This window comes from Octopus bimaculoides, chromosome 5 (genome assembly GCF_001194135.2).
Source record: "Octopus bimaculoides isolate UCB-OBI-ISO-001 chromosome 5, ASM119413v2, whole genome shotgun sequence".
Classification (NCBI taxonomy): domain Eukaryota; kingdom Metazoa; phylum Mollusca; class Cephalopoda; order Octopoda; family Octopodidae; genus Octopus; species Octopus bimaculoides.
In genome coordinates this window covers 60,768,588-60,786,205 of record NC_068985.1, presented here as the reverse complement: position 1 = coordinate 60,786,205, position 17,618 = coordinate 60,768,588, and the positions used below count along the sequence as shown (strand labels likewise).

The following is a 17,618-nucleotide window of genomic DNA, read 5'->3' as shown; positions in this document are numbered from 1 at the left end:
TATACACACACACACACACACACACACACACATGCATATAAATATGTAGGTATTTATACTGCTCCCCCACCCCCACCCCCATTTAAATTTACCAAATTTGTTCCTCGGTTGTATTACTTTTTCCATTATTCAATACATCAGCCATAAACTTTGAGATGAAAATGGAGAATCCATCAGTGTAATTGTTATTTTATGAAACAATTTCGCCATCTTTCATTCTTTCATGTTGATATATGTTAACACATATTTACTCTTATCTTTAAACTTAATTTTTCTCATGTATATTTGACTAGTGAAATAACTGGGTGTTCTACAATGTTAAGTGTTGTCACTTAGTGTGTGGTATGTGAGGGTGAGGTTCAAAACAGTGAATTAGGTCAATCAATAGAGAGAAAATAGAAAACAGGCTGCCAACCCCAAAGGAAAATATGGTTTTGATTTTTAAAATTGAAATAGGGTACATATGGGTACTTTCTTTCTAGTTTTCTCTTATAAAAATCAAAAATTAAATATATATATATAGGCACAGGTGTGGCTGTGTGTGGTAAGAAGCTTGCTTTCTAACCATATGGTTCTTGGTTCAGTGCCACTGTGTAGTACCTTGGGCAAGTGAATTCTACAATTGCCTCAGGCTGACCAAAGCTTTGTAAGTGGATTCAGTAGACAGAAACTGAAAGAAGCCCATTGTACATATATATGTATGTATATCTATGTGTGTCTGTTTTTCTGTCTGTGTTTGTCCTCCACCACTGCTTGACAACTAGCGTTGGTGTGTTTACATCCCCATAACTTAGTGGTTCAGCAAAAGAGATTGATAGGATAAGTAATAGGCTTAAAAAAGATATAATAGGGTCGATTCATTTGACAAAAAATTCAAGGTGGTACCCTGCATGGCTGCTGTCTAATGACTGAAACAAATAAAAGGTAAAAGATATATATGTAAAACGATGTGTATAACAATTATTAAGTATACATACCAATGTAGAATGGTGCTAGCTGTGATATTTTGTCTCCTAGAAATTTCTTAAAGGGAGTTATGCATTAAAAAACACAGCAGTCACTCAGAATGGTGTAGGCTGATCATCCACCTGGTATTTTAACTACACTTGGTCTCTGAGGTTGAAGAATGGTATCTGACTATCTGCTGATGACATTCTAACGCAAGCTCTGTATTATTTTAGTTTTAAGTTTATTTGAGAAGTTACTCTGAGACAGTATATCACAATTAAAAGTGTTCTCTCTCTCTCTCTCTTTCTCTCTCTCTCTCTCTCTCTCTCTCTATATATATATATATATATATATATATATATATATTATAAATGTTATGCACATTTTTATTGTAATATTGTTTCAATTGCATATTTGATACACATACACACACACACCAGAGTATTGATAAAATGAAAATCAAACAATGGATTTGATTTTCAATGAATAATAATAACAAATTTTTCAGTTTTTACTTTGCCAATACCTGATTTTGTATTTATTAATTAAGCACAACTTAGGCACTTAATAGTTTTAATTTTAGGGATTTTGTTTGTTTGTTTTTTACAGTGGCTCTTCTCTAGATGTCAATCTTTCCGTTCTTTAATTAAAGAAATCTTTAAAATGTTTGACATGTTTCAACCTGTTTTTACCTTCATTTGAAAAACTCTTCTTCTCTGACATGATATACTTTTTTTTGCTTTTGGTCTTTTCTTTTTTAAAATACTAATACTTTTAACTGATTTAAACAATGGTTGGTGTTTAGAAAGGATAGTCAAATCTCCCTTATACCAAAACCCACCAACTTAAAAATCAGTTATATAATGTAGTCCTAGGTACACTATGTTTGAAATATATTTGATTGTATACACTGAATAAAACTGACCTGGTGCTAAACAACAACATTTAATTTCTTTTAATCTTATTTAATACCTGATATTTTTAATTGATCTTTTAACAATGTCATTGTTAAATAGTTGATGTTTAGCCCCAGGTGAGACTTCATAGAGTAGACTTTGATCAAAAATATTCCAGTTATGGTCACCCCTTTATTATTTTAGGCAGCATTATCCATTGTGTCCTTAGATATATTAATCATGTAGGGTATGATTTGAGAGAAATTTGATTGTTGTTTCAAGCAGGATTAGTGATCAAGACATAGTCTTTATCATTTGCTTGTGTTTGTGTAGTTTACAACTTTGTGTTTAATTCATATTTGTAACCCTACTACAGTTAGGGGTGATTTACAGCTTTCAAAGGATGTTATTCTTCATTACATTTATTTCTATCTAATTCTGTAAATAATTATGAAATAGCTGTAGTTCTCTCAAAAGGTAATGCATCAAATTGTTTGTTAAGCAGTAAAACAGTATATAAGTATTTCATCAAAGGGGTGTCCCAAGTGCTAAAATGCAAAACTAAAATCAGAAATTTTGTCAATAGAAATTCAGTTGTTACATTGTGAAGATCAAATATTTCCAAGATGAAACTTCATCTCAGTTTTATACTTGATAATTCTACTTTAGTTAATTTAGACTTCCTTCTTCACATTTAAACATCTGCTTAAATCGTAGAAAAATCTTTCTAAGTTGCAGATCTTTGATGAAAAGAGAAACCCTTACTAATCACTTCAAAAATCAATTTGAAATTTGTCCAAAAGTTATCAGTGTTTCAAGTAATTTGATAATTCATAGAATTAGATGCCATTTGGTTTCGATAATTTCAGTTATTTGTTAATTAAAAAATAAAAGACATTTATTATGAGCATCTTTGATATGTGAGAATTATAGCTGGCCAGGTTATAAAGGTACCATTCAGCTAAATGAAAGTTCACAGCCTTTTGTTTATTACAGTTAAACTTTAGTTACAAATAGGTGCAGCTGTGGTTGTGTGGTAAAAAGATTGCTTCCCAACCATATGGTTCCTGGTAGATTTGGTAGACAGAAACTGAAAGAAGCCCATCTTGTGTATATATATATATATATATATATATATATAAATGTCCGTGTGTGTACATATATATATCTGTGTGTGTGTGTATATTTGTCCCCCCCCCATCCCTACTTGACAACCAGTGTTGGTATGTTTATGTCCCTGTAACTTAGTAGTTCGGAAAAGAGACCCATAGAATAAGTGTTAGGCTTCAAAACTAAGCCCTGAAGTCGATTTATTCAACTAAAACCCTTGAAAGTGGTGCTCAAGCATGGCTGCAGTCAAATAAATGTTTGTAGCTGAAATAAGTGATGGAGGACACTTATCCTTCTTCAGAGGTAACAGAACTATGTTGGTACCAATAAAGAGACCATAACTCTTGCGGACACAAACCACTACCAGTTTCCATTGATTTCCAATATTATGTTATTCAGAAATTACTGCATCCTTCTCGCTGCCATGAAGAACAGGCTACAGTTCACTGCTAGATTCATGGTGATATTTTTGGGGAACACAATCTGAGTATAATTTCTCCATGTAATTTACTTGGAGAGGGTTCTTTGAGGTTGACCTACTGTAGATGTACTTTGTATTGATAGAGTATGTGTACATGTACTCTATAAATACCCACTATACATCTACTCGATAAACACTTACTGTAGATGTACTCAATAAATACAAAATCTTCAAGAATACCAATATTCTTCACATTTAGTCAGTAGTTATTGTGATATTAGTTTAAAATTTTGTCATACTACTAATGCTATCTTTGCAGAAGACTTTACAATGTTTCCTTCTACACTCTGTTTTGATCTGCAACTATTGTATGATGTTTCACTTCTTCAAAAACATGTATACATAGTTCCAGACCTAATTCGTACATAACAAAGTTACCTGAGGCACTCCTATATCAAAGTAGCCAAAATATCATCTAAGAAGGAAGTTTACAGTCTAGACAGCTATGATTGATCTTCTTAAGAACATCACATCTCAGACATTTGAACACATTGTTTCTTATTTGTGTAATGTTTAAAAGTCAAATTTCTTCAATAGTCTTAAGAAAATTTAGCTAGATATTAGTCATTAAAAATATCCCTAAGGTATCATCTAATTTATCTTTGCAAGATTTTATCGAATTTTTCAATTTTTTTTCCCCTAATTTATTCATGATTTTTTTTTAAAAATTATTTCCATAAATTAGTTTTAATTTTACATATGTAGCAAATAAACTGGTTAGATTTTCTTTATTGCCCCTGGGTTTTGATACTTTGAAACTTCTTTTTCTCTTCTTAAGAGAACACTTGAATAAATCCAAGTATCATTTAACATTTACCCAGTTTTCTTTTAATAACAAGCACTCTATATTTATTACTTTTGTTTCGATAGTAGCAAATGTTTTGGCATTTTCAATTAAATATCATACTTCAAGTAATAATTATATTTTTCTCCTAATAACATAATTCTGTAAGTTTTGGAGAAAAGTACTAAATTAAAACTTTTTTGTTTTCTTTTTCACAGGTGAAACAGAGAGAGAGTGAAATGGTAGCATTGCAGGAAGAACGCTTGAAAAGAGAAGAATTGGAGAGGAAACTTCAAGAAGAAGCCTTATTAAGGGAACAATTAGTCCAACAACAAGTACAATTACGTGAGAAACAAATCCAACAGGTGGCGTTTTCTTTTATGCATATTCTACATTTAGCTTTTTATGAAGGGTTTATAAGAACAGATACTATGATTGTTTATTTGAAGTTTTAGAACTGACTCTGGTCCTTATATTTAAGGACAATGATGGAATGTATTCTTAACCAGGATGAAAGTAAAGTGTGACTTCTATCTGTCCCTGCCTGCCAACCCATATCACCAAACTGCCAAACTGATTGAATCAGTGTATCTGGATAAATAAATGTCTTTGTTTCCTACTTTGTATTGATGGTGCTCCATCATGTCAACAGCCCAATGGTTAGAAGTACTAAGATAGTAAAGCAGTGTGTATGTATCTTCTTATTAGTCAAGCTATGACTTTACCTGAGAGAAGAAACACCTGATGAGTGAAGAGGAGAGAAAGGAAGAATGGAAGGAAGAGATAACAGTATTGAGAGAGGGAAGGGTGTGGTATATGAAGAAAATGGTAACTCTAGGAATTTTTACCTAATTATTTCTTTGTTACTTCAAAGTTTGTTTATTACTTATTTACAAAGCCTGTGTAAAAAAAATTGATTTTATTTCTACAATCTCAAATTACTCTTCCACAAAATGGCACATTCAGAAACTTTTGAAGATTTTTTTTCTGTTATAATAATTTTTTTTTCCTTTCTTTCCAAACTTGCATCAATGAGATAAATTATATTGGAACAACGTATTTTACACCCAACCAAGTAGTATGGGTACTTTCTTTCTAGTTTTCTCTTATAAAAATGAAAAATTAAATAAATATATAGGCACAGGTGTGGCTATGTGTGGTAAGAAGCTTGCTTTCTAACCATATGGTTCCTGGTTCAGTCCCACTGTGTAGCACCTTGGGCAAGTGATTTCTACAATTGCCCATACTACTTGGGTGTGCAATAAAGGTGAATTTTTTTTTTATTGTCAGACAGGCAAACTGGATGCATGTTGCAAATATATAAATATTTATATACCATGGCTGATGGTTAAAAAGTTTGCTTCCCAAACACATGGTTGCAGGTTAAGTTCCACTGCGTGAGATTTTAAGCAAGTGCCTTCTACTATAGACAAAATTACTAAAGACTTATTAGTGGATTTGGATATATATATATATATATATATATATATATATATATATATAGAGAGAGAGAGAGAGAGAGAGAGAGAGAGAGAGAGAGCTACTCACATATAAACGTGTTTGTGTTTCTTCGACAATAGTTACAAATAAGCATCACTGTCATACAAGTGGAGCTGTTCTTTTTCTGTGGAAATGTCTCACCATAGAGAAAAATACCTTCCTTGAAAACTGGTGAGTGCAGGTGGCAGGAAGAGTATTCAGCCATAGAAAATTTTCCTCAATGAATTCCATCTTATGTGAACATGAAAAAGTGAGCATCAAAAAAGTGTTCATATATATTACGTATGAGAAAGCCTCACTGTGGGTGTAGTAGAAATGTAAACACATTCTTTCTATAATATTGATATGCAGTGGGGAAAAATGGGAAGGGTGTCCCAACAGACTATTTCATAGTTTGTTGACAATTCCTTAGAGAAAACATGCCCAACTTTCTTACTCAATCAGCATACAACTCAAATGCTCTAGAAAACACTTATTAATTAAGCTAGTACAATAGAGAATAGCCTAATTTTCAGATTCATGCTTTTGTCCGTTCATCACTAATTAAACATCATCTATTTATGTATAATTTAGCATAAATCAGAAGAAATTAAATAAATTTCAAAATTCTTTAATTTTCCCATGCTAATATGATACACTAGTGTATCATTGAGATATTGTTTTAGATCTGGATGCCCTTCCTTCTTCTAATCTCTACCTGTTTTTCAGGTAAGAGATCTTTCATTTCACATATTTCAAATGTAAACAAACACGTGTGTGTGCGCACACACACATTACAGGCTTCTTTCAGTTTCTGTGTGTATGCATATGGCTGTATGGTTAAGAATTAGGCTTTGCTACTATGAAGTTTTGGGTTCAATCTCATTGTGTGGCATCTTGAGCAAATGTCACAACCTTAGGTTGCTCCATACATTGTGAGTGAAATTGGGTAGATGGAAACTGTACAGAAACCCATCAGGTAGATTTTTACCCCTAATTCAAAAGGTACGGTCTTATCACATGCTATGTTACACTGATTCTATTTGAGAATGAATTCAAGAGAACATATACATTTGTGGAATACTCAACCACTTACCTATTAATTCAGGAATGAGAAATTCAGTTGATTGAACAATAATCCATCATCAAAACTACTGGAGAACCTTTAAAAAACATCTGTGTGTGTAATTTATCACATGTTTGAACAAAGTTAGCACTATGATCATGAAATCACTTGAGGGAGGGAGCATCTAATATCTGATTTTTCATTAAGCACTTCATCAAATTTTTCAGAACCATGTTCAACTTTAGAGTTAATCAAATTCTTCTTTAGCTTTCATCACTGTTACTTCACTGCCAGACAATGCTGTCATGCAACTCTCTTCATATAAATACACACACAGTTAGCAATTACTAAAGTTACCTAAGCTTTACTCTTTTTCTTTTTCTACCTTCTCTCCCTTTATTCTCTTCATCCTCTTCTTGCTATTGTTTTGTTGTCAGCCAATTTGTTGATTATAACCATCTTAGCAACAGAACAAGCCTCATTCTTCTGAAATTCTGTTCAATTATAATTATTATGTTGTGTGTTTCATAGACACCTCAGTAATATATTCCCATCACTTTATTATCAGTTCCATGCTTCTGCACATGTTGCTACTTGACTATTTCATGTTACCCTGCATGTTGCTACATGGTTGTTCCACATTACTCAACATGTTAAGTGAATTCTTTTGTAACCTGTGACAAATACAAAATGGCCTCATAGTCATATATATATATATATATATATATATATATATATATATATATATATATATATATATATATATGTATATATATCTTTGTATTTGTATCTGCATGTGTTAGTTTCTTTGTGTGTGACTGACTGTATGTGTCAGTAATTGTCTGTTAGTGTCTGTATGCATGTGTCAGTGGTTGTCTGTATGCAGCTGGTCTTTGACAGTGAGTGTGTGTGTGTGTAATTCATCCATACAAAACTAACATAATAACATTGAAAGTATATTGATATCTACTACAAAGACTGTTTTGTTGATGTTGTATTAGGTATTGTTCTTATGTTATCATAGACACCTGGTAGATAGAAGTATCTGGTACACCCCATTCTAATATCTGTTTCACCTCATTCTAACATCATCTGAACGACAGATAAACATGGCATGTGACAATGTTACTTACTTTCCTTCAAGAATATGTCTTAGTTTAGCTACTATAACTACTCTCCCTATATTATAGCTACTGTTCTTATATAATAGCTACTCTCGCTTCACTATACTATAGTTTCTTTCTCTATAGCTACTGTTCTTACATTTCATAGAGCTTCCTTTGTTGTTTTCAGTTAGAAAAGGTCTATTGTTTCAATGGTTCCAACCAATAATTTTGACCTTGTTGGGAATTCCTGATATAAAATGTTTCAGGATGTTTTAACTTGTGGAGAATTAAATCAAGACAATTTGGTTTCCCTCATTGTTTTGGTTCTTCAGATTATTATAATATGATGTTTTATTGTTGTTTTCTTTTCATTTCAGGCTCGACCATTAACCCGGTACTTACCTATCCGGAATAAAGATTTTGATTTACGTCAACATATTGAAGCAGCCGGTCATAACTTAGATTCTTGTCCCTTGGTTATTGTCACAATGACCAGCTGCCGAGGCTATTTACAAAAAATGGGCAGCAAGTTTAAAACGTGGCACAAACGCTGGTTCTTCTTTGACCGAATGAAACGGTCACTTCTTTACTACAGTGACAAAAATGAAACTAAAGCTCGAGGAGGCATTTATTTCCAAGCCATAGAAGAGGTTTATGTTGACCACTTAAGGACAGTGAAAAGCCCCAATCCAAAGCTGACATTTTGTGTGAAGACTTATGATCGGACATACTACCTTGTTGGCCCTAGTGCTGAAGCCATGAGGATATGGATTGATGTTATATTCACAGGAGCCGAAGGTTATCACACATTCTAATGGACTCAGTGTCTACACTCCACTTTTATCCTAACAAATAAACATGCTAACACACATACACACATGTCATATATATATATATATGTATGTGTGTGTATACATGTATGTGTGTATGTATATATATATATATATATATATGTACATATATGTGTGCATGTATGTATATGGTAAGTCAAGAGGCAGGAGAAATTAATTAGAAGTGTAGAATATTCCCATGTGTCTGAGATTTGATGAGACAAATTTCTGTAATATCCAGCTCTTTCATAAACCAATATCCCCTCCACTTCTTTCTTCATCAATCTACATGTTTGTGGTAATAACCTGCTGGGTGTATATATATATATATATATATATACACACACACACACACACATATATATGTGTGTGTTTGTATATATGGTCATCTACATTTTGTAATGTAACTAGTTCTTGCAATCAATCAACTATTACTCATACTATTGAGATAACTCATATTAAGCAGTGAAATTAGTCTTTACACCTCCACAAACACCACGACAACCACTTACAACAACAACATCACTGTATAACTTAAAATTGTATTGTGTGCATGAATGAGTGTGCATGTGTGCTGTTGATTGTGTAACTTTCATTAGAATTGGGATTTTAAAATAATAACTTTTATTATTTTGTAATTAGTTTACATATGTAATTGACTTTTTAAAAATATTCGAATTTTCTTCTTAATTTATTCGGAGTTTATATTAGAGAAGTGAACTAAAACACACTCAGAGAATATATAATATTTATAGACAAGTATATACCACTGATAAAAATGTCTAGTATATTCTCTTGTCTATTTTATTTCTTCTTTCTAAAACAATAACAAAAGAAACAATATAAAACATATATCCCAATAAACTATAGAGTTGTGGAGTTCAGTGTAGATGCTATGATTTCCTACTGGTAAATTTTAAGTGAACTTATATTGTTGGTTTTTATGACAAAACATTGTTTTGTTGTTTAGATTTGTTACAATCTTCATACAATATTGAAATGATATTGGAAGATGGTCTTTTCTTCCAGTTGTATGTTGGTTCAGTTTTTTTTTTTTTTTTTTTTTTTCTAACTATGATATTTTCCATTGTAAATTGTTAATGATGGCCATGGTACATCCATCTTTCTCTTTCTTCCAACATGAAATATCAATATCAAATATCAGTTTTAGCCTGACACAATAAAAAAATGACATTTTGATGGGGAAAATATTGTAAATATGTGTTTTTGTTAACCACAAACAAGTTAGTTTGTATGTATGTTTGCGTGTGTATGTATATGTGTGTAATATATATGTATATATATATATTATATGTGTGTATATGTATGTATCTATGTAATGTGTATAAATATTTGAAAATATTAAAATGGGACAGCAAAATAGTATTGAGAGAGGAATTCTGTGATTGTGATTCCCAATTATGAAAACTGCTGTATTCTTTCAGTAATTAATGCTGCTCATTTGATATTATTACAAAGACATTCTTTCTTGCTATTCACAGGTTGTGCTATACACTTTTCACTATTATTGCCTTCCATGCACACACACACACACGTGTTGTGTGTGTGTGTGTGTATGTAGATATGTATATGTATGTATGAGGACACTTTCCCCTGCCAGCCCCCACACCAATTGTATCTCTACTACCACCAACTGTAGCCCTACAATTACTACCACCACTATATCAGTACTCTATATTTTACCAATGTCTTGTCATTTTATCATTTGAGAAGAAAGACAGAAAAAATAACAGGACACAAAATATATAAAGAAAAAAATAACTTTTTGAAATTTCTTTGATAATTTTTCATTAAACCACAAAAAAAATAAAAATACATGAAGATTATTTCAAGATTATTCCAAGATTAGAGAAAAGAAAAAGAATTATCCTTAAAACCAGAAAAAGGAATGTGTGTGCGTGTGCGTATTATGTATGTATGTGTGTGTATATATATATGGTGAAAGAAGAAAATGACAACTGAATACTGAAACCTACATCTGTACTTATATACACAAAGTCTATATGTACATACATGTATATATGTATGTATATCAGCATGTATATATGCTATCTTGATAAATTCAATTTCACACATAAACATCAAAGTATATTAAGAGTTCAGTACAAAACTGAATGCATGTCTAAGTTTGTATGTGTGTGGTGTTTGTACAAAATATAGGCTCTGGAGAAACATGATTTCAATTGTATAAGAATTGTTTGACTTCATCTATTGGTAAACCAATTTCACTGTGTCTGCAACTTCAAATGAGATGTTCTCCACAGACAGCTGCAGTTTATTTTGATGTTCTTCCTAATAGTGTAAATGTGTTGGATTTTTGCCAAACAAATGATTCGAGGGCCACAATTCTTTTCAACAAGCTGTTTTCTTTTACCAATAATCACACCGCCGACAATAATCTACACTTGCATCATCTTTCCACACTACCTTTGTTCTACCTTTGTTTTACCATCAATATGCAGATTTTCATAACAGCATTACCTGCAAATGACCCAATTGTTGCATATACATTCACTTTGTAAATCCTCTCTCAGTTTGGATATATATATATATGAATTATAAACAGTAAAATAAATCATATTTATCTTTGTGTATTTATTGGTGATATTTCTTTTCTAAATGTTTCTAAATTTCAGGCACTTTTTTTTTTATAGCATTCTTACCACCTTCACAGTTACTACAAGTCTGATCATATCAGTATGGTTCATTGGCAAGGCAAAGCCAGTAAAATAGCCTCTCTATGATTGCTCTACTTGCTAAAAATAGCTGCTAAATTCACACATTACACATGCCCTGTATATTTAATCATTCATTAGATCATGCATGAGATATTCCTAAAAAGAAAAGATAGAATTGTTATGGAGACCTTTGATCATAGCTCTGCACACACTGGGTTAACTTGGGGTTAAACAACAACAGGATAAATGACAAGTGTAATGATTTAAATCTGACAAATCAACAGACAAATTAATTTAAAGAACTAATTAAAAACTTATTAAACAATTAATGTTATTCATTCTAACACAACAAAGTTTGTCATCAGAGATCTTAAAGAAGTGTTCTGTATACTTCATTAAAGGACTTGTTGATCATTGTTTGATCTGGTGGCAAGGGCTGTACCTTAAGCCTTCACAGACCCTCCAAGACCAAACCCCAGCAGAGTTGATGGCTTAATTATTTTTCTTTATACATCTAATGTCTGACTCTAATTTAGACAGAAAATCATCAGGTTTGAGGGGAGCGGATTAGTTAGTACCATTATTTCCTGTACTTGATTGGTACTTTATTTTTATCAGCTCCAAAAGGGATTAGAACAGAGAATATGAAGAGCTGGGACAAATAGTAAGAAACATGTTTCTTTTATAATTCTTTTACAAAAGCTGATGTTGTAATTTGTCTAAAGAACTAATTATCAAAATAACTAGTTAAATTTGTTCTTGCAACAATCAGCAATAGAAAAAAAAAAATTCATCAAAGAAAGAAATTATTTAATTGTTAAATGAAGGAAATGGCAAATGTCAGAAAGTGTTCAACATTTTTTTTTTGTGTGTGAGAGAGAGGGGGGGGGAGAAATCCATTAAGTTTATGGACAGAGACTACAAAACAACAGTCATGTTAAATTTCATTATCATTTACCATACATTACTAATTCTGTCATTTAGGCACATTCTTCTCCAAAAACAATTTCAATATCATTTGTGATAAACAGGAATTTTGCAGCATTCTTAAAATTTTATTACATTTAAAGATGTGTATGTATTCATGTCTGTGTGTGTGTGTATATACACAGAGGTACAGGCATGGTTTATGGCTAAGGAGTGTGCTTTCCAACCATAGTTTCAGGTTCAATCCCACTGCGTAGCACTTTGGGCAAGTACCTTCCACTATAGCTCTGAGCCAGCCAAAGGTTCTTACTCACCAGACAGTGTAGCAAATTCATTTGAAGAATTCAGTTATAATCTAGAAGAAGGGATTACCCTTTCTGCATATTTTCAAAGATATGAAAAAATCTTCAAAGAAGAATGTAGAAACTGGACAGATGAGAAAAAAGTATAACTACTTTTAAGAAAGTTATCCCCTGCCAAATGTGAAAAATGTAGCAACTATATTCTGCCAAAGAAATCAGATGAGATTTGTTTCAATGAAACAATAGTTTATCAAAAATGTTCAGTGAAAGAAGTTCTCTGCTCAATACTTGCTGACAGTGTTTAAATTTGGTCAAAAAAGATAATGAAGATTTCATCACCTATGCTGGGATTGTTAGCAGAGAGTGTGGAAAATTCAAATTAAATGAATTAACCCTGGACATGTTCAAATGTCTAATTTTTGTTCAAGGGTTAACTGCAAGCAAAGATGCAGATATACGCTCCTGGATATTAACAAAATTAGAACAGGACCAAAAATTTAACTCAACTGGCAGTAAAATACCAGAGGATTATAAATCTAAGACATGATACAGATAAAATTGAAGAAAAAGATTGTTCTCATATTCATGCAGGTCAACCAGTAGCAGATATGAAAAAAGAGAAAAGAATTTCAAGACCAAATCCATGTTATGGGTGCAGTGGTCTACATTTTAAAAGTAACTGTCCGTTTAAAAATATAAAATGCTTCAAGTGTGGTAAGATAGATCATAAAAAATTACACTGAAAAATCACATAAACAGGTTATCTGTGACAAGAAATATGAAGAAGCCTCAAGGGAAATCTGTGTATGTAAAAATTAATAACACAAACAAAGTTACAATTGGATACAGGTAGTGATATCTCTATAATTAACACAGTTACATGGAAAAAAAATCAGGAGTCCTAGATTAAAAGAAACTGCAAAAATTACACGTGGTGTTTCAAGAAAAAATTACATTTTAAAGTGAAAATGTTTAGTGACATTACATTTCGTGGAAAAACCTTAAAAGCCAAAGTTTTTGTATTGACTAATATGACAAATTTATTCAGAATGGACTGGATGGAATTATTTAACTTATAGTACCTCCCCATAAATCTTATCTGGAAAATGAGAACGGTTTTTCTGCCAGTACAAATAAGTCATCATACAGATTAAAAAAAGAAATTTTAATAGATTTTTCCTGAGGTTCTGTCTGATGAATTAGGTCTGTGCACCAAAATAAAGGCAAAGTTTCAAGTAAAAGAAAATGCTAAACCAGAATTTAAACCAAAATGAATGGTACTTTTCACAACATTAGAATAGATAAACTTAGAAAGACTAGAGAAAATTGGAGTTATCCAAAAAGTGGAATATAGTCAATAATCATCACTAACTGTGTACGTTAAGAAAAAAATAATAAAATCAAAGTGTGTGCTGATCTTTTCACTGGTTTAAACAAATGTCTTAAGACATTCTACCACCTGCTACCTACTCTGGAGGACATATTTGCGAAATTAAATGGTGGCAAGATATTTTCTAAATTGGATCTCTCTGACATACCTACAAATTAAGAGTAGATGATGAATGCTCCAAATACCTAATAATTAACACACATAAAAGACTATATAAATATAAATGTTACCATTTGGCTTAACAGTCATACTAGTAAATTTTTCAACAGACTATGGATACCCCTCCAACAAGCTTTTTTGGGATTGGCAAATTATTATCAAAATTATAATCCAAATATGCATAAGGTAAGAGTTCCACTAAATAATCTATTAAAAAAGATGTAAAGTGGAAATTGCATGAAGATTGTCAGAAGGCATTCAATGAAGTCAAAAAAATATTAACATCTGATCTGTCATTAGCACACTTCGATCTGACAGCGGAGATTGTAGTAGCTTCAGATGCCTCTTAGTACAGTATCAGAGCAGTAATGCTACATAAATATGAGGGCGGTGGTTCATGACTCACGTTCTCTGATATCAACAGAAGAAAATTACAGCCAAATAGAAAAAGAGGCTCTTGTAATTATTTTTGCCATAAAAAAATTTCATAGATTTTTACACAGTAAAAGTTTTTGACTAGACACAGATCATCATCTGTTATTATCTATATATGGGTCAAGGAAAAGAATCCCAACCCATACTGCTAATCAGAAAATGAAATTAAAAATGTTTTGTGTAACATCATTCATGAACAGCCATTACAAGACATAAAATTAAAACTGGAAAGCAATAAATTCATTAAAAAAATGAAAGAAATGCTGAAGTATTGCACAACACATTTGAGGTACGAACACCTAAACAATTTGAAACCACACATTCTAACACCAGAAAACGGAAAAGAATGGAAACACTGGATTTGAACCCTGAGCACAAGAGATATTAAAACTCTGAGGAGAGTTTAATTCTCAAAAGGGGAGAAGTTAAGGGAGACTAATTCTAAAAAAGGGGAGATGCTGTGGAAGGATTTTGACCACCCCCATGGGAGTAAAAGTGGACTGTCACATTGCTATAAAATAAAGAACTGTCAATAGTTCTGGGTATGCAGTACATTGTAAGCCATTGGCAGAGAGTGTTTAGCCTCATGTAATAATAATAGTGCATTGTGTGAATACTTTCTTTCCCCCAGCTTCATTCAATCATACATCCAACACCTGGATATAAAATGTATAAATGCATATATATGTTTATAAACATTTAAGTTCCAATGCACAAGACTTTGCTTCCCTGAGTTACTCTGTAATGTTGGCCAATTAACAAAAATAATTGTATATACACATGTTCTGAGTCCTATTTTCCTGTTTGCATCACCAAACCTATGTGTGCGTGTTTGTGTATATAAACATACATATATACATATGTGTGTGTGTGTATGTGTATTGGGTCATCCCATAAATAATGCGATTTTTTCAATTACATGTACCTGCATCAACTTGCTCTGAAAGCAAGTAGTAATTTTACCTTGTATTTATTCTTAGTGCAAATTTTGAAGAGTGCAGTTCCATTCTAACAGTTATTTTTTCAAAGCTATAATGGAAGTAACAAAGGAGCATATTTGGCATATTTTGTTTTATGAGTTCCATAATGGCAACAACACAGTGGAAAGTGTGAGGAATATTAACGCAGTAAATGGGGGTCAGACACTAAGCATAAGCCAGTGTCATCAGTGGTTCCAGAAATTCCAAGCCAGAGACTACAGCCGAGAAGATGAGCCTCATCCTGGAAGATTTGTTGAGCTCAACGAGGACATCCTGCAAACCCTGATAGAACAAAGCCCCATCGTAACTGTTGAGGTACTAGCAGAGAAGCTTGGATTTGGTCATTCAACCGTCCATCAACACCTGCATGTCATCAGAAAAGTCAGCAAATTAGGTCAATGGGTTCCTCACAAACTTTCCATGCACACAAACTAACCATGCACAGAGAGTAAATGTATGCTCTTCTTTGCTGTCACATCTCAGAAATGAACCTTTTTTGGACCAAATAGTAACTGGTGACAAGAAATGGGTTCTCTATAAAAATGTCAAGTGCTGGAGACAGTGGGTAGGGAAAGAAGAAACATAGGCATCCCAGGCTAAAGAAGGTCTTCAACCATGTAAGGTGTTGTTATCTGTTTGGTGGGATATGAAAGGTTTAGTCCACTTTGAACTTTTAAACCCAAACCAAATGACAACAAAGGAGATCTACTGTGAGCAGCTTGAGCAGCTTAAGTCAGCACAAGAAATAATACAACCATTTTTGGTTTCAAGACAAAATGTGTTCTTCCATCAGGATAATGCTTGGCCACATACAGCAGGGATGACATTCCAAAGGCTGGAGTAGTTTGAATGGGAAATGATGCCCCACCCACTATATTCGCTGGACATGGCCCCATCTGATTATTATTTATTCCACAATCTTCAAAATCATTTGGACAGAAAAAATATGAATTCTCTCGGCGAGGTCAGAACAGTACTAGAGGAGTATTTTTCATCATGGACAAGTGAAGTTTGGAAGAGGGGCCTTGCAAGTCTACCAGGTAGATGGAAGAGCATTGTAGAAAATGAAGGAGAGTATATTTTAGATTAAAAAAGAATCTTAACTTTGAAATATAAAAGAAGTATAAAAAAGCCACATTATTTATGGGATGACCCATTATATATATGTATACAAACACACACACACATTTATACATATACATACATAGAAACACAAACATATACATCATCATCATCATCATGTATATATATATAAATATATATATATATATATATATATATATATATATATATAAGGGTTTTAAAGTAATGTCACAACATAGCCTTAACTGTTATTATTGAAACCAAGTCAAGAGCTAAAGATATGTGTATGTACATATATGTAGTTTAGAATATATCTATAAATAAGTGTAAACACACACCATAACAATACACAAGCACACATACACACATAGCAATAATAGTTTGCTTATTTCTTTCCGTTGCTATGAATAGAGCATTATTCCAAATTCCAAGTTAAATATTCCATGACAAATGTAATAATTTTTGTATTTATGGATTATTTTTGACGATTTGAAATCATGATCTTCACCCTCCTCCTTTAATGCATTTGCATACAAACAGATAAACACACACGCATTCATAGACACACACATATATATATGCATACGCAAACATCTTATTTATTTTGTTTCTTTGGCATATTTTACATCATGAACTTTCAAGATAATATCCACTGTGCTAGTTTGTTTTTATATATATATATAAGATGCATTCTAGTCACCAACATCATTATGTTAGGTAATGATGGAATCAGATATAAATATATATTAGAGAGAGAGAGAGAGAGAGAGAAGAAGAAGCTTCTGTTTGTATCAGACATATACTAATTACATATGCGCATCCCCATACTTACATACCTACATATAAAGTTCATCATGTAATAAGGGCATATACATATGTGTGTATATATATATATATTTATATATATATACATACATATATATGTATATATATATATATATAT

At 32.2% G+C, this 17,618-nt stretch overlaps 1 protein-coding gene across 6 annotated transcripts in view; it reads left to right on the top strand.

Annotated features, from left to right (window-relative positions):
- Positions 1–11,315, top strand: part of LOC106869304 (pleckstrin homology-like domain family B member 1) — a 462,567-nt gene extending 451,252 nt beyond the window's left edge. For all 6 annotated transcript variants that reach the window (XM_052967731.1, XM_052967733.1, XM_052967734.1 and 3 more), the window contains 2 exons: positions 4,438–4,584; positions 8,248–11,315. In XM_052967731.1, coding sequence (XP_052823691.1) covers positions 4,438–4,584; positions 8,248–8,685 — 585 coding nt within the window. In that variant the 3' untranslated portion in view covers positions 8,686–11,315. The remainder of the gene's footprint in view (positions 1–4,437; positions 4,585–8,247) is intronic.
- The last annotated feature ends 6,303 nt before the right edge of the window (positions 11,316–17,618 follow it).